At 44.2% G+C, this 24615-nt stretch overlaps 1 protein-coding gene across 1 annotated transcript; it reads left to right on the top strand.

Annotated features, from left to right (window-relative positions):
- Positions 1-9540: 9540 nt before the first annotated feature.
- Positions 9541-23050, top strand: CD180 (CD180 molecule). Its single transcript, XM_036410718.2, has 3 exons — positions 9541-9736; positions 18439-18605; positions 20685-23050. Exons 1-3 carry the CDS (start codon positions 9647-9649, stop codon positions 22408-22410), a joined length of 1983 nt encoding a protein of 660 aa, XP_036266611.1. The 5' UTR covers positions 9541-9646; the 3' UTR covers positions 22411-23050.
- The last annotated feature ends 1565 nt before the right edge of the window (positions 23051-24615 follow it).

The raw sequence follows: 24615 nt of genomic DNA, 5'->3' as shown, positions 1-24615 counted from the left end.
TTTAGCTTCTTTCTGTTCCTTCACCCAGAAGTGACTATTCATAAAGATTAAATGAGTTAGTATTTGTAAAAATTATATAGGACAGTACCTGGGCATAGTAAGCACTGTGTGCTAGGTAATATGATTATTTTCTCAAGAGAAAAAAAAAATGGTAACTATTTTTTTCTCAACTTTCTTATGAAAATGGTAAGTGGTTGGCATTCTAAGTCATTAAAAAAAAAAAAAAAGACTTCCAATCCCAATTTTGCAATGAAAGCATAAAGAAAATAAGTAACACCTCAACAACAACAAAAAACAGGTGCATCTGCTCTGGAACTGTGAGCCTTGGTCGGGCTGCTTTCCTGGATAGGGGATGGGCCACCTCTAGCCCTGGTATCCAGGTACCCACTCTATTTCCTGCAGAAAAACAGCCTGAAGCCCAGGGTTAGCGTGTGCCATAACCTGCAGCAGGCCTCAATAGTGGTGGTAGTTCAGTCATTCCCAGAGTAGCACTCCATTTTGATGTCACAGGCCATCTCTCTAGACACTGTAAAGCTGCACTGCCCCATCCAGGTGGTTGCAGAGGGAGGGGGGTAGTTTTCTGCAGAAAGCCACAGCCTAGGACACCGGGACAGCTAGCTCCAAGTCTGCTTCTGACACTATTCTGAAGCAAACACTTTTTGTCATCTGTTTGGTTTCTTATCGGCTCTTGAGTATGAATGTGCACGCTCCAAAGCTATAAGTCAGCCTCCCTTTGCGCAGCAGATTACACGTGTAGTTAAATTTTGAAAAATCCCATCATCAAAAACAGCAGTAGATTTGGTTATAGTTTCAGGGAATCCTACAACGCTATGTAGTCATATATAAAGAGTCCTTTAATAAAATAGAGCATTGTATTTCATCAGTTCTACAAATTTTAATTTCTATGTAGATTTGTTTAAAGCAAATTAAACTATATTTAGAAAATGAAGTCTTAGAATTTCCTCTTTCTTCTTTTTTTGTTTGTTTATTAGTAACAGTCTACAACAGGAACAAATTATGTCCCAAAGAGGAAGACTATGCTAGAGCTGATGCTACAATCTTACAGTTTTCCCATACATGACCACTGCTACTGAATCTGTGTTAAGATTTTTGGTCTTAACATCTACCTATGGCTGGTTTTATCACAATATATGTTTATTCAGAAATACAATCTGAATTTTCTCTCTTTGTTGAGGATTCCGAGACATACTGGTTATTGACCTACTATTTTCTTCCCTACATATTCCACATACTTGCTTCTCATTTACAAACAAAAAATGCCAAGAACTAGATGTTTACCATCATGGAGGTGAATTGCCTGTTGTGTTGGCCTCCCAGAGTCCAAGAAACATGTTGATCCCAGAGAAAATGTTCGAATGAGTAAAGGACAAATGGAAGATGAGATGATGTCTAAAGGTGAGGTTCAAAAATAAAAAAGGGTTATAAAAATCCGAGGGAAGGAAATTAGAGACACAACTGAAGCAAGAACCATATGCTAACCCCACAGGCCTTACAGGAAAAAGATTTTCAGAAAAGGAAGTGCAACAGTAGTGAAACAGGATCCAGGCAAGAAAATAAGTGTGGCAAAGGAGAAGAATCAAGAGGCCTTTTTCTGCACACAGAGCCAGAGGGATGGCAAGGTCTGGCCACTCTCCATCCATCTCTGCCTAAACGGATAAAATCCCACTATTGAGATTGGTTTTATTTTGTTTTTAAATCAGAAATAATGGTAGCTTGGGAAACAGCTGTAGGTGCAATATTTTTCATTATTTTGGAATAAAAAGATTCTCAAATCTAAATTGCACTAGACTAGCAAATCTTTCCCCAAACCAAACACCTTCCATCTATTGCAACTATGCAGGAGCTGATAGGAGCGTTTAGATCAGGTTTCATTAGTGCCCTTTATGGGGATTGGGGCAGATAGTGCCTCTTTCTGGGGGGAGTCCCGGGGAGAAGAATTTGGTTGCAACCCTGCCAAATTCAGCCACTTTGGCCATTTATTGGAGGAACCCCAGCTCTGCTTTAAAATAGAAGTTTGTGTGTGATAGTCAAGCCTTCTCTAGGATTGGGTGCAAAAAACACGTTCAGATGTGGCCACTGTAAAAGCCCTCTGTGCAGGGTCTGAACCCTAAGCTCCTAGTCCCGCAGCTCTCCTCCAAGCTCCTTGGTTCTCTGGCCAGGGCACCCACGCACAGGCTGAGTGCTCAAGAGTTCACGTGGCTGGAGACAGCCTCCCGCACAGGAGGAAGGAGCAGCAGTAAACACCGGTTGGCTATGCAAACCTGGTGAGCCACCTTAATTAGCTCCTTTGTATGGACAAATATTTCCTCTCATCCCTACTTAACGATCAGCAGTCATGATGTGTCCTAATTACAGCAATAAATTGGGCCTGGGGCAGCCACCTCCTGCTCCATCATTAAAGAGGACCATTTCCAGTGGCCTTTGCAGTCAGTCCATCTCCTTAGCACCGGAGTGTCTCCACGGCTCCCAGTGGTCACTGGTCATGAGCAGGGGAGCGCTTGGTGGCCAGCCGAGTCAGGCGCCCAGTGGCCCCAGCAGTCGCTCAGAGCTGTCGATTCTGCACAATTAAGAAAATGTGTCTGAGTGAAGCGAGGAGCAGCCCACAGGCCCGGGGGCCGAGACAGCACATCCTTGGCATTTCCTAAGTCCAGATGTCTTTATCTTCTGGGCAGGAAGTCAGAGTTTGTCCAGATGGCATCTTGATTGCTTTCGGTCCAGCTGATTACATTTCGAAGGTTGACATCTCTTCATCCTATGAAAATGTGGTTGTCAAATAAGTGCCAGGAAGGATCCCTGCAGAGCACAGCAAACTGGAAACCTGCGTGCCTGGGACATTCTCGCCATGCAAGTCTTGCCCCACAGTGAGTGTGCTGGGATTCTTCCCACTCCAAGCAAGGGAGTTTCTGGAGAGGCAGTGTGGTGAAGAGCAAGACTCTGGAATCAGACAAATCCAGTGAGGGGTCCTACACCTTCCACTTTTTGAACTGTGACCTTGTGCATGTCCCTGAACCACTCTGAGCTCAGTTTATTCACCTCTAGATTTGGGATAAGAATAGGATTTACCTCAACCAGGTGTTCTGAGGGCTATAGTAGATAATGCATGTCAGTGCTCACACGAGTGCATGGCACCTGGTGAGGGTTCCCTGCCACATTTACTTAGGAGTTTATTTATTTATTTTTTTTTTCCTGAGGAGTTGCTCCTTAAAGATACAAACCTGCCTGGCCAGTGTGGATCAGTGGTTGAGCATTGACTCATGAACCGGGAAGTCATGGTTTGATTCCCAGCCAGGGCATGCCCGGGTTTTGGGTTCAATCCCCTCTATGGGGCATGCAGGAGGCAGCTGATTAATGATTCTCTCTCGTTGTTGATATTTCTATCACTCTCCCCACTCTCCCTTCTTCTCTGAAGTAAATAAAAAAAATATTTAAAAAAAAATACAAACCTGACAGAGGACAAAGGACCAGCCTGGCCACTGGCACATGCCTTAAATCAGAAATAATAAATCTTTCTCCATAGTCCTTCGTGGGTTACCCTGGTTCCACAAGGACCCAGGGCAGACAGTACATGTCATTTATGGAAGTTAAGATTCTGCAAGGCCGATGACTTGTCTAAAATCGGTAGAAGCTGTGCCTGAAGTCTGACACCAGTAGAGACTGTTGCTCGCCTGTCTGCTGCTAATCCACTCACACAGGAAGTCAGCGCCCTGCATGGAGCACAGGAATGGACAGGCTCCTCTCACATCACCACCACCCGCCCTGCAGAGGCGTCCTGTCCTCCCCACGGGGCACCTGTGGTTCACCTGGGTGAGGACAGGGCGCCACGTTGCCATTTACAGAAGGTGCTGAATATGCTTGGCTAGTTCAGAAAATCATTCCCTCCCGCTTCGCCGCAAAGAGCTGCAAGATTTACTCTAGGAAGTGCTCACTGAAGAAAGCAGGGCAGGAAACAGGATGTGAAAAAGGCCCCAGAGGGCCTAAAGTAAACGGCTTGATAATAATGTGAGCGATCTCAACTCTAGGAATGTCAGACGGTTGTTTTTTTACATTCTTTAAGGGGGAAAATAAATGACAGAGTTGGATTAGATTATTTTGAATCTTATTTTTAGCTTTAAAGCTGAAGTTAATGTATTGGGGTTAGGATGACTTTATTTCTGAGAGGAGAGTTTATTTGGGAATCTCAATCCCCAGCCCTGTTCTCTAGTTCCCACATCCCACTGCCTGTTCACATCACATTCATTTAAAGCTTGGGAGAAAAAAACCCAGGGATGCCTTTAACATTTCTGTCTTTATGAAATACACCATTTGAAAGAGAAGTTAGTAAATGGCACTGATCTAATGGTTAAGTAGAAATTAAAGCTTCACAAATATTCTAACAACTTACATTTATTTCCAGGACCATATCTATGTATATACAAAAGGCTAATATGCAAAGTGTCCCCTTGTGAGTTCGACCGGGAGACCAGGAGTTTGATCTCTTGCTATGATGTGTACTGACCACCAGGGGGCAGCACGAAATGAAGGAAGGTCCCAGCTGGCAGCCAGAAGGCCCTGATCAGCCCTGAAGCCCTGATCTCAAGCCAGGCCTAGGTATTCTACTGGGCTCTAATTTCATGCACCGGGCCTCTAGTGTGTGTGTGTGTGTGGGTGGGTGTGTGTATGTATGCAACCAGATGATCACAGATAATAGTGAAACCTAGATTTGGGAAAACTGTTCGAACAGTTTCTAAATTGTTACAATGAGGTCCAAGGGAATAGATATATCCACTATCAGTCATCGGGGGAAGAGATGAGTCCTGGGGAAGGAAATGCAGACGGAAGCCCAGAAGGCTTGGGCTCTGAGAGGCGACAAGACCAGAGTGACTTGTGGTGGAGGGGAGCTGGCTATGTCATATAAAGACACTGCCCCTACTTTGTTGGTGGTGGTGCCATCGACAACGGGGCAGAGAAGTAGACAGTGCTGGAGAGGCAGAATCAAGAGTGACAATGTGAAGTCATCCAGTGTGGACTAACACAGGATGTGAGAAAAGCCAGGTCCCTCCCCAGTGGGTTGGGGCACACATCACTTGCTCATCCAGCCTAGTGATGTCACCGAGAACCACCAACCCCAGAAGCAGCAGTGTAGCAGCATGCAGAGGCCTCAGGGCTCTGTCCCCAGGTGCCCGGGAGGCAGAACAGTGGGGAGCCCCTCAGGGAGGGGGCAGGACCACCTTGAGAGAGCTTTGCTTCCAGCCTTATGGCTCTGAACCTTGTGTCACAGTAATTGGGCAAAATCAACAAACAAATATGGAGAAGTAATGATCAAGCGTGAAATTAGCCACAAGGTGCATTAGAACATTCAAGCTGAAGTAGACTTAGATGCACGTAGATGTAACCCGTCTGGGGTGGAGGGAAAGCAGGCATGACTGAAAAGCAGAACAAAAACCTCACGTACAGAGGGGTTAAAGATAGAGCAGCTTAACTCCAACAGGTGCTCATCAGCCCGTAATGAACGTTAAACATCTAGTTTAGGGGTGTCGAACTCAATCAGAGAAGGGGCCAAAATCTAAAATCCAGCCTAAATCGCGGGCCGAATGGTTTACTGAACAGTCATAAACTGTCATTGTGATGGAAACGCAGCGGAGTGCAGTGATGACAGCGCGGTGCGGGCCACATTGCAAGGCCTGGCGGGACGGATTTGGCCCGCGGGCCTTGTGTTTGACACATGTGATCTAGTTCTTTGATAACGTTGGATCCTAATAGCATATTTTGCTTTGCTCACCCTTGAAATAAAGGACATAGCCTTGGGTTATTGTGAAGAAAGGGCTTGGAGAACGAACAAGCTCTCCCAGGACCCCACCTCCCTCCCAGATCACAATGACCCAGAAACACAGGGAAGTGAGAGCACAGGCCTCCCAGACCTGAAAGGGGGACAGTTCTAGGTACTGACTCATGGGAGGCAGCTGCCCCAAGGGATGAGCTGCATGGAAACCTGGTGGGTTAAAAGGCAGAACAGCAACAAAAAAGAATGGTGTAAGATGTGTATAAATATCCTTTATAACAAAAGCCTAATATGCAAATTGTCCCCTTGGGCTGTTGTTCGACCAGGAGTTTGACCAGGAGATCAGGAGTTAGACCACTCACTATGACATGTACTGACCACTAGGGGGCAGTGCAGAACATGATGAGCTTTGGCGATGTGGCTCTGGCAGGGGACAGCAGTGGAGGAGCTGCCAACCCTGGTGTGCTCTGACGAGTGGTGGGACCACAGTGGAATGGTGGAACAGGTGAGGGGATGGCACCCAGGCCAACGTGGGGTGCCAGGCAAGGCTGCAGGGCTGCAAGGCTGGGGGCACGAACCAGGGCCTGATTCCCACAGGCCACCTTGAGGGACCCCACCCATGCACAAATTCAAGCATTGGTCCTCTAGGGTAATATATGTGTCTTAAACTTTATGAAAATGTCTTGGGTCCACAAATCTTTTTTCCTCCTCTGACGTGATTACTGGTCAGTAGAAATAAGTCACTTTCTGGTGCCTCACCTTACCTTCTCATTCCATCTACTTATCTCTGCAAGAACTGTTCTTAGAATAGGTGTGGGCAGTGCCATCCCTTAAAGGCACAGTGACTAAATCAGGATTGTTAACGATCATGATGCCCTTTGCTCCAGCCAAACTTCTCTATTTTTGCTTACCAAGAAGAGGTAAGACCATCCAGAGGAGGAAAGAAAGAGCAATTGTCAGCAAAAAGGTAATGCAACTCCATGTTATTGGCTCAAGCCAATGACACATCAGTAAAATGGAAATTATTGTTCTGAACTAGAGTAATGAGTTTTTCAATGAAGAGGTGCCTTTTAGATAAGCTAGACCAATGCCATCATCCTACATAATAAAAGAATAATATGCAAATCAACCAAATGGTGGAACAACTGGTCGCTATGATGCACTTGATCACCAGAGGGCAGATACTCAGCACAGGAGCTGCCCTCTGGTGGTCAGTGCACTCCCACAGGGAGACTGCTTCCCAGGCCTAAGCCTTCAATCGGACATCCCCTGAGGGCTCCCAAGCTGCAAGAGGGCACAAGCAGGGCTGAGGGACCCCCAAAGTGCACAAATTTCATGAACTGGGCCTCTAATTTTAAAGATAAGCAAAGGAAGACCAGAGAAACCTTCCCAAGCACACATGACTGGTTAATGGCAAAGCCGGGACCAGAATTCAAGTCAGCTTTTCATGGGAGATTTAGAAAATATTCAGACAAGCAGACTACTAGGGACCATAATACATGAACTCACAACACATGTGAAGAAACTAAAGCTTTTTAATCTAGAAAGGGGATGACTCAGAGACATAGTAACTAGTTTCAAATACATGGAGGACTGGCAAGTAGAAAAGGGCTTGACCTTGTTCTGTTGGTCAAGGAAACAGGAAAGCTCCTGAAGAAGTAAGAAAGACTAGTGAGAAAGACTAGCAGTTCAGAATAAGATAAAACTATTTAAACAGTCAAGACTTGCCAGAAGAATTTTTTGGGGAAAGAATAAGCTTTCTGTCATCTGCGGCACTTCAGAAAAGACTGGAAGGTAATGTTTTTGTCCACTGAGAGGCATGGAGTGAGGAGTATGGAAGAGAGAATTCAGGCATGAAAATCATTAGGATGGGGTGACCTTTAAGAGTATGTGATTCTTTACAACCTGGGACCAAATAAGGTTTTATTCCTGACTCTGAACTCTAAAACCTATCTTCCCATCTGTTTGCAATAGTTTAAATTTTAATCTATTTCCTATTTCAGGGTATTATGCCCTGAATATTTGATTTGGATGCTGTGGCAGAAGGTTACTCATATTCATTTATTTTCTTTTACTCTTATACACTTGCAGTGAGTCTTTTGAATTCATTATGCAAATGCATGCAAATAATATGCAAATGCAGTGGCCTCAGAAAATGACAAAACCTTAACTGAGCTATCAAACCTTTCTCTGAGAAGGAAAGTAATACGCCTCTTCAATGTCTCTGGGACAGGAGACAATTTCCTGAGTGATATTTAAATGACATTGGAAGTGGTTACTCAGAGGAGTCTTTTCCTCACATGCTTCATATTTATGTAGGGCTTTAAGGGTAAGAAAGCACTGTCATGTAAGCTGTCTCTCTTGAGTCTCATAATTACCCTTTGATGTCAGCAGAACAGGAGTTGGACTTCCTGTTCTATTTTTCAGGTGGAAAATTGAACAGTAAGTGACTTGCCCAAGTTCTCCAGGTTGATAAACGATGGCTCTGGACCTCTTCTAGTCCAGACTCCGCCCATTACACCACAATGCATGCCTTCCCTAAAGCAAGGCTGTCTGTCATCAGTCTGGGTTTGCTTAGGCCACGTTCTGCCAAAAACACCTTTTGCTTCCTTAAGCTCTGGAGAGTAAAAGCACATTCTCTGCAGTGAGACTGGATCTAAGCCTTAATCCACCACGTTCTAGCTGGGCTTGGAGAGGTCATTTCATTTCTCTAAGCACCCATTTCTCCATCTATAAAATGGGCCACATAAAAACACCTCTTTGATAGAATATGTGACAAGGAGACACACAAAGGGACAAAACAATACCCCCGCCCAGTGACTGACACATAGTGAGTGCTCAATAAATGGCACATACCATCATTATTGTCCTAGAGGTAGTAACACAGAACTGGGAATACTGGTAGTAGCATCTCAAGTCGCTATGACTCTGATGCTAACAATTGGGCTCTCAGAAAAATAATGGGAGAACACTGATGCTAAATATCTCCTCTAGGCCAGAGGGTTGGAGAAAAGACAAGGTTTGAGGCAGCTAAATCCAGCCCAGTGAAAAATGCTTGAACTTTCACTTTCTTTAACCACTACCACATCTTGCACCATAATGGGTGGTTTTCCAATCCTGCTTCAATGCGATTTCTCATGGCATCCTCAACTCCGCTCTCTCTTAGCCAGCCTGCGGGGGAAGCAGAGTCCTCTGCAGAGTCAGGTTGGCAGGGAACACGAGGGGATTCCACTGAGACAACAGGCCTGAGCCACCAGGTCAGGGATGGGTCTGTCCTCCTCTGTCCACCAGAGGTGGGTATTGATGAGGTGGCTACGCAGCGCTACACTCGCTTTCTAGGATGACCTGGCCCTCTTGCTCCAGATCCCAGCTCCAGCAGCACCACCTCTGGGCTCAGTCCTTCCATCGGGCCCGCAGGGTGCCTGCCCGGCCAGCACCTATCCCGGCCACTCACCTAGGACTACCAACCCAGTGGCCTCTTTCGTGAGGACACTGTCTGTGTCCACAGCCTCTCTGGGGGCCAGGGACGCAAGACGTTGGAGTTAGCCAAACCCTTGAAGACAGCCTAAGTCCATAGAAACCGTCCCACTGAGAGTCAGCGTGACCAGCTCGAGAGGGCTGCACGAGTGCATTGCCAGGAAGTGCACTGGGCCACACCAGGGCTGGGTCTCAGCTATTTTTGGCAAGGGTGGGTGGTATGTAAAGGGACTTCCCTTTTCTGCAGCACAGAGCCACTGGACACTGAGCAGTCGTTGTTCGGAGATCACCTTTCTCTGGTGGCCGTTTACCAAGGCCGTCACAGCCTGACTGATTTCTCAGCTCCAGTGCTAGACAGGCTCACCACATTGGGGTGGCACCAGTCCCGGGATGGCGCTCCCTGTCAGCTGCCTCCTGGTGGCCATGCTGTTTTCTGCCAGCTGTAAAGCCACCACCTTCTCAGATCAGACGTGCACGGAGGTGAGTCCCAACTTTCTGTCTTTATCCAGATTAAATGGCCTGGAAATTCTGAGCTTCAGTCTGCAGTCCCATCTGAGCCTTGGCAGCCCAATATCCACTGTTTTCTAAGGGCAATGAGGGGTGTAGAATTTTATTTATTTATTATTATTATTATTATTATTATTATTATTATTATTATATTGTGAAGAAGGAGTCAAGAGCTCAGCCAGGGGATGATCTCGCAGATCCTTAGCAGGAAGAACTGAGAGTCTTCCTCCTCTGCAAACAATGCCCCCCAAATCACCCTAATTGGGACATAAAATGTTGACAGGGACCCAGTGCAAAGAGCAGACCTACACACCTGCTCCCAGCACGGAGGAGCTATTTGCCCAACATCCCCGCACATGGCCACTACTGCAAACAGGCCTTCGGTTTCCTGGCCCTCGGGTAGGGATTAGTAGGGATAACCCATGCCAGGTTTCAGAGCATATGAAGATCACTCCGGATGAGTCTGGCATTCTCCCCGGGTTGGACCGCCCTCCATCTGCTCTCCTCACCCACCAGAGTGGCATCGGAGAACAGAGCCAAATCGCACCTTCTGTTTTGGACCATCACAATATTTATCAACCTGTGGGACATTCTTGGAGGAGGTGGTAAGAGAGAGCAAGAAGGGCCTCAGTCTCCTGCCATCTTCTAAAGCGTTCAAGCTGCCTCCCACTGCCTCTGATCCCAGCAAGGGTACAGCACCACGTGGCCGGGCGGACAAGGGCTGGGGCTAGAAGCGGAAGTGGAGGTAGGAGAAGTAGAAAGGTGGTTGGGAGCCCCGGGCAGGAGAATGATAAGGGTGAACAGGGAACAGACCTGCCAGGCAAGAGGAAGGACTGGGACAGAAAGGAACAACCTGTGAGTCTGATATCAGGATGGAATCAGGATGCACTAAGACTGAGAGGAGACACTAGGGGAAATGAAGGCTGGGAAAGTGGCTGACTTTGTTCTGGCTGTCATAGCATGTGGGTAAAATAAACTGGGAGGCTAAAACAAAAGAATCATTTTTCTCACAGTTCTGAGAGTTAATAATCCAAGATCAAGGTGTCAGCAGGATTGGTTTCTTCCAAGATCTCTCTCCTTGGCTTGTTGATGGCTGTCTTTTACCTGTGTCTTCACCTAGTCTTCCCTCTGCACACGCCTGTCTCCACATGTATTCTTCTAAAAATAGCAGTCACATTGGGTTAGCACCCACACAAATGACCTCATCTTAATTTAATTACCTATTTAAAGAGTCTATATCCAAATAAAGTCATATTCTGAGCGACCTTGTTAGGAATTCAACATACAAATTTTCACAGGGGAGGAGGGTGCACAATTCATCCCCTAGCAGAAGGAAGTAAGTTTTTATTAGCCCCAGAAGCTCTTGCCCCTGTCTCCTCCTCATTCTGGTTGGAAGGTCAGGTTCACACAGACATGTAGGTAGCATGATAAGAGGATAGAGGTGGGGACACCACCTCCTCAGTGATCAGGGAGGTATGCCATCCACCTCTGACAACATCCTCACATAGGATGGTATCACCAATACATTCCAGCTCCCGGGGGAGCAGATTTGTTTAATCATTACTCTTAAGCCTGTCCATTCAACTAGTAAATTCCCACGTTCCTGCAAAACCTCACCAGCCCTTCTGAAGCTCACAAGGGAGTCCTGGGAGATTGGGAAGCTCTTGGAAACACTAGACCAGTCTAGCTTCCTAGTGAGGACATCAGGCCAAGAGCTGGCAGTTCCTTTCTGCAAATGACCCTTGCTGGCAGAGAGAAGGGAAAGAGGCAAGGCAAGCACCCTGGTCCATTTGCTGCTGGCTCTGGGGCCTTCTGAGATATTCAGGTGGCAAGAGTGATGCTGAGGGTCCCAGGATCTTCAGGCCTGGCCTATGCTGCAGCGAGCTTTCCCTTTTGGCTAAGTTTCTATTGACGCCTTTCAATACAACAACCTCCGTACAGCCCTCCCTCTGTAATAACCTGGGTTTAGATGCCCTGGGACCTATTCTATTAACATTGGATCTACATTTTCCTGGACCTCCTTTCCTGTATGAGTTCTTGGCTGCAGGGTTCAAAGACTGTGTATCGAGCCCTCATGCTGTGTGAGTACTGGGGAGGTTAATGGGAGGCACAAAGAAGGGTGAGTCATTGCAGCAGCAAAAGGAGAGCTTGCCTTAGAGTCAGGCCTGGAGAAGGCAGGCACTTCTAGGCTACAGGCATATAGGATAAAAGTGGGAATGGTGGGAGATGAAGCTTTGACTTAGAGATTGGCCCCTCTTCAAGCACGAATGGCCCCTATTAGTTTCCCCACCCCCACTCCTGCCCCATCTTGCTTTCCTTTCCTCTTCAGTTCTTCCCCTCTAGCCTAAGCATAACTAACCATGCCATGTATATATGTTCATGTGACACCATTAGCTCATCAAGCTCTCTTTAAAAAACAAGGTTTTGTTTTGGGTTTAGTGACATTGGTTAATAAAATTATATACGTTTCAGGTTCCTAGTGGTGAGCAGAAATCCTTAATTTTAACGTAGCTGGATTTATTATTGGTGCTGTTCTTTCAGTGCCTTTCTGTCCTGTTTAAGAAAATTTTGTCTACTCAAGGCCATGAAGATATATTATCCTGTGTTTTTTTTCTAGGAGTTTTATTTTGTATTTACACCTATTTCTACGTTTCATATTTAGATCTAAGATCCATCTGAAATTACTTTTTGACTATGAAGTGAGGAAAGAGTCAAAGAGAATTTTTTAATAACATTTTCTGTTTGAAAATATTTTAAATTTAGATAAGTTCTAGAAATAATATAGTGAACACCTATCAATACTCCATATAGAATCTTCCATTGCTAAATACCATATGTTCTTTCTCTGTGTGTGTGTGTGTGTTAGAAAGAGAGAGAGAGAAAGAGAGAGAGAGAGAGAGAGAGAGAGAGAGAGAGAGAGAGAGAGAGAGAGACATGAGTAACAAAATTAGACCCATGATCAAGTCTTTGGAGGCTGACAAATATGTGAAGCTAGCTGGAATTCAGTGTTCTGTGATTTGGATTCTGGTGACATTTTAGATGTGCTCTTGACTAATGACTTGGGAGTGTAGGCATGCCTCCTCATTTCAAATGGGCTCATCTCAACTGTTTTGTGCATTCAAAACCATGGTAGAAGACAGTCCTTCAATCTTAGGTATGAGGAGGAGGGAGTGTGCTTAGTAGAGCTTCTTTTTAAGACAACTCCAAGTTCATGGATACAAAGCCTTCCTAATAGCTCCAAACAATGACATGATGCTGTGATGATCCAGTGAAATACTAACTCCTCTTGGGAGTGCTAGACATATATTATTCAATTAATCCTCAGAGTTGGCCTGCAAAGAGGGTTATTGTCCTCCATTTACAGTTGGAGGGAAATGAGGCTCAGAGAACACAGTTTGGGACTTGTACCCAGGCGGTCTGACTGCAGACAAACAGAATATAAACTGCACACAATGGCAATGCCCTTTGCTCAGAGGACTCAGAATGATAACGTTTTAGGATGGTGCCCTCTTGGGAATTTTTATTTGCAGAGAGTAATTGTTACTCTAGGATTTGGCTCAGCCAAATTGCTATCTCTGGATAAAGGAGTGGTTAATGGGGGCAGGCTGGGGTTCAGCCTCCCAGACTTCTTTTGCATGGAGGGCAGGGGTTGCTGTATGTGCCAAGCACAGATGAGCCACCCATAAAGGTGGGAATTGGTACTAGAGTGAAATGCAAAGGATCTAAATTAGAAAATGATTTCAACACTTGTGAGAAGAGAAAATACAATGGGACCAGCAGGGAGTTAGAGATACAGCAGAAAGAAGCAAAATAAGATCCTGATTGAAAAAATGCAAATGAATGCCTGCAGGAAAAAGGGATTGCAAGCACAGATACAACATGTGGGAGCCCTGCTCTGTGTAAAAGGCACGGCTCTGACAAGAAGCTGGAGACAAAGTGGTTGGTGCAGGTCCCGGTGCACAGTGGTCCTGAGTAAATGCCCGTGATGTGGAATTGGGGGTGCCAGAGGCAGCTGTCCTCAATACCATCTAGCCTTGCATGGGCCTGCTAACTGCATTCACATCCAGAAAGGTACTATCTGAGGTGGAACCAACCAAAGCAAGGGTGAGAAAGTGGCTTTGGAAACTGACCCCATATATGTAGATCTAGAGAATTAGGCTGCGTTTGGAGGAAGTGGTCATGTCTTCGGAGTGGTGGTTAGTGTCTGTCTGGGAAAGCAACTGAACCCATTGCCCTGGTAGCAGGCCCAGCCCTGAGCAAAATAGCATGGCCACACTGTATTTCTTCTCCGCAGTCTGTCCTTTTCTTCTCTGTTGCATTATTATCCTGCTGTCCTAAAATCCTCTGCCATGCTTTCAGAATGTGCTCTCAAAAAGTTTTAATATGAGCTCTGGCTGGTGGTGTTCAATGGTTAGAGCATAGGCCTGCAAATCGGAGGGTTGTGGATTTGCTTCCCCACCCTCAGTCTAGGCCTGTGTGGAAGGCAACCAATGTGTCTCTCTCACATTGATGTTTCATGTCTCTCTCTCTCTCTCTCTCTCTCTCTCTCTCTCTCTCTCTCTCTCTCTCTCTCTCTCTCCCCCCCCCCCACTTTCTCCCACATTCCCTCTCTCCCTCTCTCCCTCTTGCTTTCCCTCTCTGTCCCTCTCTTCCATTCTCTCTGAAAATCAATGGAAAAAAATATCCTCAGGTGAGGATTAAAAAAAAAAAAAGTTTTGGTATGAATCCTGAAATACATAACTTCCCTGATGAAGTGTTTCTATCCAAAATGTATAACCTATAACCTGATTCAAATCATGGGGACAGGGGAGAAAAAACAAACAAACAAACAAACAAACAAAAAAACATAAATAAAAAAACTAAATGAGGGACATCCTGTAAACTATGAGTGTGTATCCATTTAAAAAAAATCAATTTCATGAGAGATAATGAAAGACTGAGGGATAGTCTCAGGTTAAAGGAGACTAAAGAGACAAGAAAAAATGCAATGTGTGATTCTGGAGTGGAAAAACAAAAATTACTATAATAGATAATATTAGGACTTGGCAAAATTTGAATATAGATTGTATTGGATAATAGTATCACATCAATGTTAAATATTCTGAATTTTTGGTAATGGCAATGGGTTATATAAGAATATCCTTCTCCTTAAAAGATTTAGGGGAGCAGTCATGGCATCTGCAATTTACTCTCAAAAACAAAAGGAATGAGCCCTGGCCAAGTGGCTCAGGTGGCTGGAGCATCATCCATGCACCAAAAGGTTTCAGGCTCAATTCCCAGTTAGGGCTCAGACCTAGGTTGCAAGTTCCATCCCTGGTCAGGGCATGTACAGGAGGCAACTGATCAACAATTCTCTCCCATATTGAAGTTTCTCACTCTTCCTCTCTCAAATCAATAAAAGCATATCTTCTGGTGAGGATTAAAAAAAGAAAGAAGAATGAGTGTGTGTGTGCATGTGTATACTTCATGCCTTAAAAATACAATAAGCTGAAAGCAATTTAATGCTCCTTAAATGATTCCAGAGCAGGAGGAGTTTGGGCATCACCACTATAATATCTGATATAGTAATTCTGACTGTACAGGGGAGTGAACATGAAAGCCAAAGAGAGAGGTCAGTGCATTCTTGAAATGTGCTTGCTTTTTAAATTCTCTTATAAGCTACAGTTCTTGCCATTTGCCTCTTTGTCCCAGCAATCAAAGGCAGCGTCTCCCTATCTAGAGAGGAATGTTATGGCATGGGCTCCTGGTGGCTTCTCAATACTCCTCCACAGTGTGAGATTCACTGGTCCCTGGACGCTCACTGGGTTCAAACTGAGCTCCTTTCTCCACGGGGCTCTCCTTTTGCTAGCAGCTCCTCAGGCCACCAGCTCAAAGAGCTCCGACTCCATCCTCAACTTCTCCAATCTCTTTAATGCAATAAAGTGCTCAGTAAAGCGCCAAAGAGGAGCCGTTTAGGTGTCGCAGGCACGTACATAATCAGGAGGAGGGAATTGCCAGAGCAGAGCCTTTGGCTGTGGGGCAAGAATAGAGCAGGATGAATTGAGGAAAAGCCCCTTTCTCCGAGTGCATGTGGCATCAGCTAAGCCCGTGGTCGGCAAACTGCGGCTCGTGAGCCACATGCGGCTCTTTGGCCCCTTGAGTGTGGCTCTTTCACAAAACACCACGGCCTGGGTGAGTCTATTTTGGAGAAGTGGCATTCAAAGAAGTTTAAGTTTAAAAAATGTGGCTCTCAAGAAATTTCAACCGTTGTACTATTGGTATTTGACTCTGTTGACTAATGTGTTTGCCAACCACTGAGCTAGGCCAATGGAGACCAGGAAAGAAAAATGTCCCCAAAAAGCTAATCCAAATCTTAGGAGTTATTGGGGCAAAAGCTGCATATCCACCTCCTCTCTGGGCCATCCAAGTTCATGGGCACCAAAGAGGGGTCTATCAACACGTGTTTTGCCCCTTTTATCACCTAAATCTAAGATTTCAATGCAAAGTATGCATTTCAAGGACATTAGGGGGATCTGTGGCAGTGCCTGGAGGACTTTGGGCCTATAATGAATTAATGAATTACAAAGAAATACGAATACAGCATGTTCATTTGTGACCCTCCTAATATTGTCAGAATATAGAAGACATAGTGGTTTCTAGAAGGTGAGCATGCTCACTGTAACTACAAAACGTGCACAAGCAGAGGCTGGAGCAAGAAAGCAAAAAGCAAAGTGATGACATCTCTAAAACATCATGCTTCAGAGCAAAGAGAATGTGGGGACTCTTCTGCTTCCAGCTACGAAGGGCTGTGTGCATCTCAGTGTGAGGAAAGCTGCTAGTCTCCAGTTTGATGGAGGAGCTTCTAGTGAGACCACCGCATGGTCTGTGGAAAGGCAGGGTCTGAAAGGGTGGGTGAAACCGCATGGTGATGGAGAGGATCTGAAAGATGGCCCCCAAGTGCATTTCGCTTGGAGATTATTTCATAATAGACACCATCAGATCTTTATACCTGCCCACTATGCTTTATTCTCAGGCATCATCCAAATAAACCATGACCCTGTAATTATACAGATGTCTAACCAACACCTTCCCATTTTTACCCAGTTAGTCTAAGATTTATAACTTGAGTTGGGGGATCTAACAAGTAGTTACTGGCAGATTTTTGAATACTTGACTCATTTGGGCCACATGATCAAGACAAATGGAAAACCGAAAAGTCATCAGTAAAATATTGCTTCAACAACACAAAAGAGGTTTTTTTTTTTGCATCAAATTGTGACTGGCAATGAAAAGTGGATTTATTTTGAGAATCCCAAATGCACAAAATCATGGGTTGATCCAGGTCAACCATCAACATCAACTGCAAGGCCAAATTACTTGGGAAAGAAGACAATGCTCTGCATTTGGTGGGATCAGGAAGGTGTGGTATTATTAGCTTCTAAATCATTAATACTGATCACTACTGACAACCAATAATCCATTTTAACCACGCTTTGATTGTGAAATGACCAGAATGGGCCAGAAGACACGGCAAAGTAATTTTGCTTCATGATAATGTACCATCACACACTTCAAAACCAGTTAAAGATATGTTAAAAGATCTTGCCTGGGAAGTATTAGCCTACTGCTGTATTCACCAGACCTTGCTCCTTCAGATTACCACTTGTTTGATCAATGGCACATTCACTTTCTGAGTAGCACTTCAAAACATACGAAGAAGTGAAAAATTGGGTCTCTGAATGGTTTGCTTCAAAACAAGAAAAGTTCTATTGGGACGGTATCCACAAATTACCTGAAAGATGGGGGAAATGTGTAGCTAGCGATGGACATTACTTTGAATAAAGCACTTTTGATGTTTCTCTTAAAATTATCGTATTTTCTTTCATTACAAAGTCCGCATTATTAAGCGGTATACCTAGTAAATCCCCCATATCCCTTATAGACTGGAAGTTAAGCCTAAAGTCACGGTTGGATTCAAGCTTTAATTGGGGGAGAGGTGAGTGAGAATACCTCATAGGTGGTACTGTGTCCTTATGTCACATCAGAAAGTGTGGATGTCTGATTGTCTAATTTTGCTGATGCTAATCTACAGTGATTAAAAACATTTTCAGGCATTCAAAATGAAACCTATAAAACAAAGTATATTCAAAGATGTCTTTCCTCCATTCTTGCTCTTCTGATTCATCTCTCCCCTTCAAGATAACCAATTTTGAGTTTCCCCCCTCCCCCCATTGTTTCTTTTGGCAAATAGAAGAAAATACACACATACTTATCTTACAGAAAAGGTGGTATACAATACACTACATATTACATCCCATTTACCATATATACTACATGTGTACATTTGACACCTTGCTTTTTTCACCACACAATATAGCTGGATATCACACCCTATCAGTGTGTGGAAATCTCAGTCATTTCATTTTCAGCTGCTGAAGGTTCCCTTTTGTGACTATACTATATTTTGTTCAATTATCCTAATGTGATGGGTAAACTGGGTATTGTTAATATTCTATTATAAAAATGCTTAAATGAATCATCTTATGCATAAGTCATTTTGTGATTTTGCAAGTAGTATATACTTGGTAAAGACTCCCAGAAGTGGGATTGATGCTCAAAAAAATACCACATATGTAAATTTGCTAGTCATTCAAATGATGAAATCTGATACTAATTTACATTATTTATCTCATCAGAAAGAAGCCAACAAAACATATAACTGTGAAAATTTAGGTCTGAGAGAGATTCCTGACACTCTACCAAACACAACAGAATTTTTGGAATTCAGTTTTAACTTCTTGCCTGCAATTCAAAACACAACTTTCTGCAGACTCACAAATCTGATCTTTTTGGATTTAACCAGGTATGTATCTGCACCCCTGTGTGCACTGATGTTTTACTTAAGGAAAAGCACAACTTTTAGTCCAAGTGCATCCAGGACCTTTGGGGGCCACAGGACCATCAGCTTATCCTGTGTGTGTACCCTCTTCCATGAAATAGTTTTGCAGGTGAAATATAATTTTTTAAAAAATCAATGGAGTAGAAGTGGAATTGTTAAACTAGACTGGCTAGGTCATGCTGCTTCAGTTCTAAAAAATAATAATAATAAAACTGAAAACAAATTTTATAAATATAGCAGATCAGTTTTAATATTTTTTTCCTTCATTGGACTGCTGATTTTTACTATTTTCTTTAAATATGTAAAACATATTTGATATAAATAATGTATTACATTTTCTGATAATATATAATGCATTTTCTATATTCTTTATATATCATATATGTTATCAAATTCATGATAATTCTTATATTAGCTTTTTAAACCTAATTCTGTAGATTTTTAAATTATTATTATTATTATTATTATTATTATTATTATTTTGCTGACTTTGGCTACTGTGTGTCCCTTATGTGTTTATTGAATTTTTATTTTGAGCATATTTATCTTTTGGAAATATGTGTAAATCTTTGTTTAAAATGCTTTTCAGGAATTAGATAATACCAATGAATTATTAATATTGTTATATATGACAATAGCATTATGGCTATAGAAAATAAGCCTCAATTTTTTTTGCAGATTCCTATTCAAATATGTATGGGATAGCGAAGATTTGCTTTAAAACAATTCAGGAGATAGAGTTGGGACTAGATGAAGCAGAGAGCAAAATCTTGAGAATTATTGCATCTGTGTGATAGCTATATGAAGGTTTATTTTATTATTCTCTTTGCTTTTATGCAAATTTGAAAGTTTTCTTTATTAAAATTTAAGTACACTGATCTGGAAAAGTTTTCTATTTCCTTCTGCCAGTTACCTGAAGATACTGCCATCCTAGAACAACTTCAAACTCAATTTTCCTCTTGGGTTTCTTTGGGGAGGCCTACGGAGGTGGAATAAATTCATGCCACAATCCTCCTGAGTAGAAGCTTATGGTTAGGGAATCTCAGAGGAGTCTTTCCTTGTTATTGTTGTCCTTGTTCCATTCAGAGCCAAGGCCAAGACAAACACATATCCTGAGGTTTCCCTCTGTGAGCTTTCTTTTTTAAGGTCACCCACTAAAAGGATACCTTTTGAGGGTCATGGTTTTTGAGATGACCTCAAAAAGTGAGCAGGTTTTTGAGATGCCCTCCTACCTATCCCCAAGCTTTGTTTTCTGCCACTGACACATGTGGCTCATTAAAAGCCAGGTTCTAGGCTACTAGGGGCTTACAGATATTGGCAGATGTGACAAAGCTAGCTCTAGGGCTCACTTATTCCTATGGATTCAAGCTTCCTTCCCACAATTCATTTCTAAGGAATTCCCCTTGACCTTCAGGGAAGGTGTGTGGTATATGTGTGTGTACTTTCCATTATCATTAGGTTCAGTACTAGTAGGGGTGTCTTGTCAGCTCTAGCGTTGCATATTTCTGTGGAGTAGAAGTGCATTCACAACCTTTCTATAAAGTAATCATTATCTCTATGCTGTATAGATAAAAACAGAGGCTGAAAAAAGTAGTAACATGACCAGGATGACACCGATTCCTATGTAAATATCATTATTATGTATTATACATATAACATGCACACACACACATATCATATATATTATGCTTTATATATAACATTTTCTACTAAAATATTAAATAATAGTTTGATTTTTTTTTTTCAGCAAGCAAACCACTGAATTGTTCTCTAGATTCCAAACACAAGCTTCTTATAGTTTAACCTAAAGGGACAAGATATCTGGGGGGGGAATCAAATTAGTATGTTTAGAATTGAGGCTAGTCATTAATTCAAGAGGCCATCTGTAGTTACTGAAGAATGTTTTTTATATTTTACTTTGAATACTAACATACACTGTTCTTACTATACCCAAACCATAACTTTTTAAAGGTAGTTCACGGTGACAGAATTTATTCTCCTTTTTTCTAATTAGTTATTGTTAAATACTATTACCTTTTCAAGGTGCCAGATCAATTGGATCCATGAAGACACTTTTCAAAGTCATCACCAACTGGACACCCTTGTGCTGACCGGAAATCCTCTGATATTCATGGCCGAAACATCCCTCCTCGGGCCCAGGGCACTGAAGCACCTTTTCTTAATCCAAACGGGAATATCCAATCTTGAGTTTATCCCGGTGCACAATCTGGAAAATTTGGAAAGTCTGTATCTTGGAAGCAACTATATTTCCTCCATTAAGTTCCCAGAAAACTTCCCAACACAGAATCTGAAGGTTCTGGATTTTCAGAATAATGCTCTCCACTTCCTCTCTCGCGAAGACCTGAATGCTCTGGGGGCCACCAACCTCAGCCTCAACCTCGATAGCAATGACCTTAAAGGCATGGAGCCTGGGGCTTTCCATGCAAAAGCCTTCCGAAGTTTGCGGTTTGGAGGGATTCTCGACGTGCCTGTCATATTGAAAGGTCTGCAGAACTCTACTACTCAGTCTCTCTGGCTGGGGACATACTGGGACACTGAAAGCCAGGACCTTACTCCAGCCATGCTCGAGGGACTCTGTGAAATGTCTGTGGAGAGCATCAGCCTGCGGAGGTACCATTTCTCTGACTTGTCGGCTACCACCTTCCGGTGCTTCACAGGCCTCCGGGAATTGGACCTGACGGCAGCTCACTTGAAAGAGTTACCCTCTGGGATTCAGGGTATGAATTCTCTCCAGAAATTAGTTCTCAATGTAAATCATTTTGAGCAGTTGTGTCAAATCAATGCCGCCAGTTTCCCAGCCCTCACAGACCTCTCTATCAAAGGCAACCTGGAGGAACTTGACCTTGGTGCCGGGTGTTTGGAAAAACTAGAAAATCTCCGGAGACTCGACTTAAGCCGCAGTGGCATAAAGGCTTCTGACTGCTGCAATCTGCAGCTCAAAGGCCTGCACCGCTTGCAGCACCTCAACCTGAGCTACGCTGAGTCCATCGGTCTTCGGAGTCAGGCCTTCCAGGAGAGTCCTAAACTGGAAGTCCTGGATTTGGCGTTTATCCACCTGACGGTTAGAGTTCCGCAAAGTCCTTTCCAAAACCTCCCTCTCCTGCAGGCTCTGAATCTCTCCCACTGCCTCCTCGATGCCAGCAATCAGCACCTTCTGGAAGGCCTGAGGGGTCTCCGGCAACTGAATTTACAGGGAAACCACTTTCAAGATGGGAGCCTCTCCAAGACCAACCTTCTTCAGACGGTAGCCGGCTTGGAGGTTCTGATTTTATCCTCCTGTGAGCTTCTCTCTATAGACCCACAGGCCTTCCTCGGCCTTGGGAATGTGACTCACATAGACTTAAGCCACAACAGCCTGACAGAAAGCAGCGTCGATGCTCTGGGCCACCTGAAGGGGCTCTACCTCAATCTGGCCGCCAACAGCCTTCGCATCATCCCGCCCCGACTCCTCCCCATCCTGGCCCAGCAGAGCACCATTAACTTAAGTCACAATCCTCTGGACTGCACTTGCTCCAATGCCGGCTTCCTAACCTGGTTCAGAGAAAACCTGCACAGACTTGAGGACGCGGAGGAGACGGTGTGTGCGAACCCCCCATCCTTAAGGGGAGTCAAGCTGTCTGATGTCGACCTGTCCTGTGGGTTGACGGCCCTGGGCATTTTTTTTCTCGTGGTATTTTTATTCTTATTCACCATCCTGCTAATTTTTGCAGTTAAATTCCTTCTTAGGTGGAAATACCAGCACATTTAGTGCTGGAGCTTTCTAGGGATGGCAAATAAATGTGTTTAGCCAAATTGCCCCAAATAGGGGGACTGTTGTCTATTAGGGACCAGACTTGACAGATTGGTCCCTGGTGCTGGGCAGGGATTTTCTGTGCTTTTCTGAGCCCCGGGACTAAGGACACTCCCTAGAAAATAAAGGAGGGACAAATGCAGCTGTGAGAAACACCCAGCCATCTCCTCATGTGGAAGTGGGTGGAAGTAGAGGGAGGACCTGGGGCAGGGCAAGGCCCAACCAGTTCACCCACGAGGAGGCCATCTCCCTTCCACTCCTGGACACCCTTCAAAGCACATCCCACCTTGACCCTAAAGGGAGACCACCAAGGCCCACAGCCTGGCAGCTCTGAGGACCTCAACTCCCGACTCTCTCTTGCACAAATGAGGCCCTGCGTTTGGGTCTGAGTTCCCAGTAATGTAGCTGTTTGGGGAATTTGTTGTGGATAAAGTCTTAATGTTCGTTTTAAATGAAAAAAAAAGGGAAAACAATGAATTTGGAAGAAGAGGCTGAGAACTTAATCTTACCGTCAAATGGACTCCATTCATCTCCCTAACCCTTAGGTGTCTGCAGTGTCTACTAATGCCACTAGAATGCACATAGCTACAAAAGAAAACAAATGACAGCCTCCCCCCAGTTCCTCCCTTCCCCAGGGCGTAGGATTTTCGCTGTAGTGGCCAGCTCACCTGAGGACCCGGCGAGCCCCTGCAGCCAGCCCGGTGTTCTCACTGTTTGGTTCCAGAGCCCAGATCCCAGGTGGGTTGTGGTACAAGTGCCTTCTCATTTGGAGGCCGGTCCTTCAAAGCCTCTTTCCCACAGGAACCCTGAGATAAATGGGGGTTTGGCTCCCAGGCCAGCTCTCCAACGCCGATTCTCCTGGGACAGCAATGGAGATAGCACATTTACAATGAACACCAGTGGGAGAAAGCAGCTCCGTACACCAGCTGTCTCTCCAGAGCACAATAAGCTGGCTCCGTGAGTAGTTTCTGTTGCGGCTGGAGTGTCAGTAAAGATAGTGCCAGCGACACAGAGGGGACAGGACCACTGAATATGACAGGGAAAGAGGACAGGGATGCTCCAGTGTGCTGACTTGGGCCTCCACAAAGCCCAAAGAGTCACCCTCCTGCAGGGCTTGCTCTCTGATCTCGGCACTGATGGACAGGGAAGCTCTTGTACTCCGGTGCTGTATTTACTGGGCCTTGATTCAGTTCTATAACCAGCTGTAGGTTTGCAATGGTAGCTTATAGTTATGAATTCTGAGTGGGTATCAAGGGAAAATTTGAGTAATATCTAATCCGAATTGTTTGGCCCTTAGGCTGAGGGCATAATGGTGAGACAGAATAACAGAGTGGGAACTTGGGAACAAACTCCTTTTCACTTGTATATGCCCAGAAAAAGCAGGACATACAAGGGAGTAGTGAGGCAAAGTCACAGATCTTCACTGAAAAGGCTCAGTAGTCTTAGGGGGATAGTTTATACTAGATAGGAGACCAATTTTCCCACTGGCTCTTGGTTAGGAACACAAGGCAGGTGTTATCTCCATTGCTGTCCCAGGTAAGATGAGTGAGGCCTCTGCCTGGGAGGCAAATTTTAAGGGAGAACCATATTATTTACTATGAATAGCCACGATCTGGAAACAGCCCAACTGCCCATCAGTAGATGAGTTGATAAAATGCTGTGGTACATTTATACTATGGAATACTGGGTGGCTGTAAAAAAAAAAAAAAAAAGAAGGCTCTCTTTTGCAACAGCCTTGGACAAACCTATGTATTATTATGCTAATTGAAACAAGCTAGTCAGAGAAAGACAAGTACCATATGATCTCACTTATTTGTGCAGCCTAATGAATAAAATAAACTGATGAACAAAATAGAAACAGAGACATGGATACATGGAACAGCCTGATGCTGTCAGAGGGGACAGGGAGAGGGGGACTAGATGAAGGAAGGTGAAGGGATTAGCCAAACAACATATATGCATAACCCACAGACTCAGACAACAGTGTAGTGAGAGCCAGAGGGAAGGGGGCTGGGGGCAGAATGGAACAGGCAAAGGGGCCAGAAATGGGGACATCTAATAAAGGAAAAAAAAAAATTAAGGGAGAACCAAAAACCTCAATGAGCAAGACAAAAATATTAGTACAATATTTTAAAAACTTTAAGTTAATGCAAAAAGAAAAAA

This window comes from Pipistrellus kuhlii, unplaced genomic scaffold (assembly GCF_014108245.1).
Source record: "Pipistrellus kuhlii isolate mPipKuh1 unplaced genomic scaffold, mPipKuh1.p scaffold_m20_p_4, whole genome shotgun sequence".
NCBI classification, from domain to species: Eukaryota; Metazoa; Chordata; class Mammalia; order Chiroptera; family Vespertilionidae; genus Pipistrellus; species Pipistrellus kuhlii.
The sequence above is the reverse complement of the archived record's forward strand: the minus strand, read 5'-3'. Positions and strand labels throughout refer to the sequence as shown.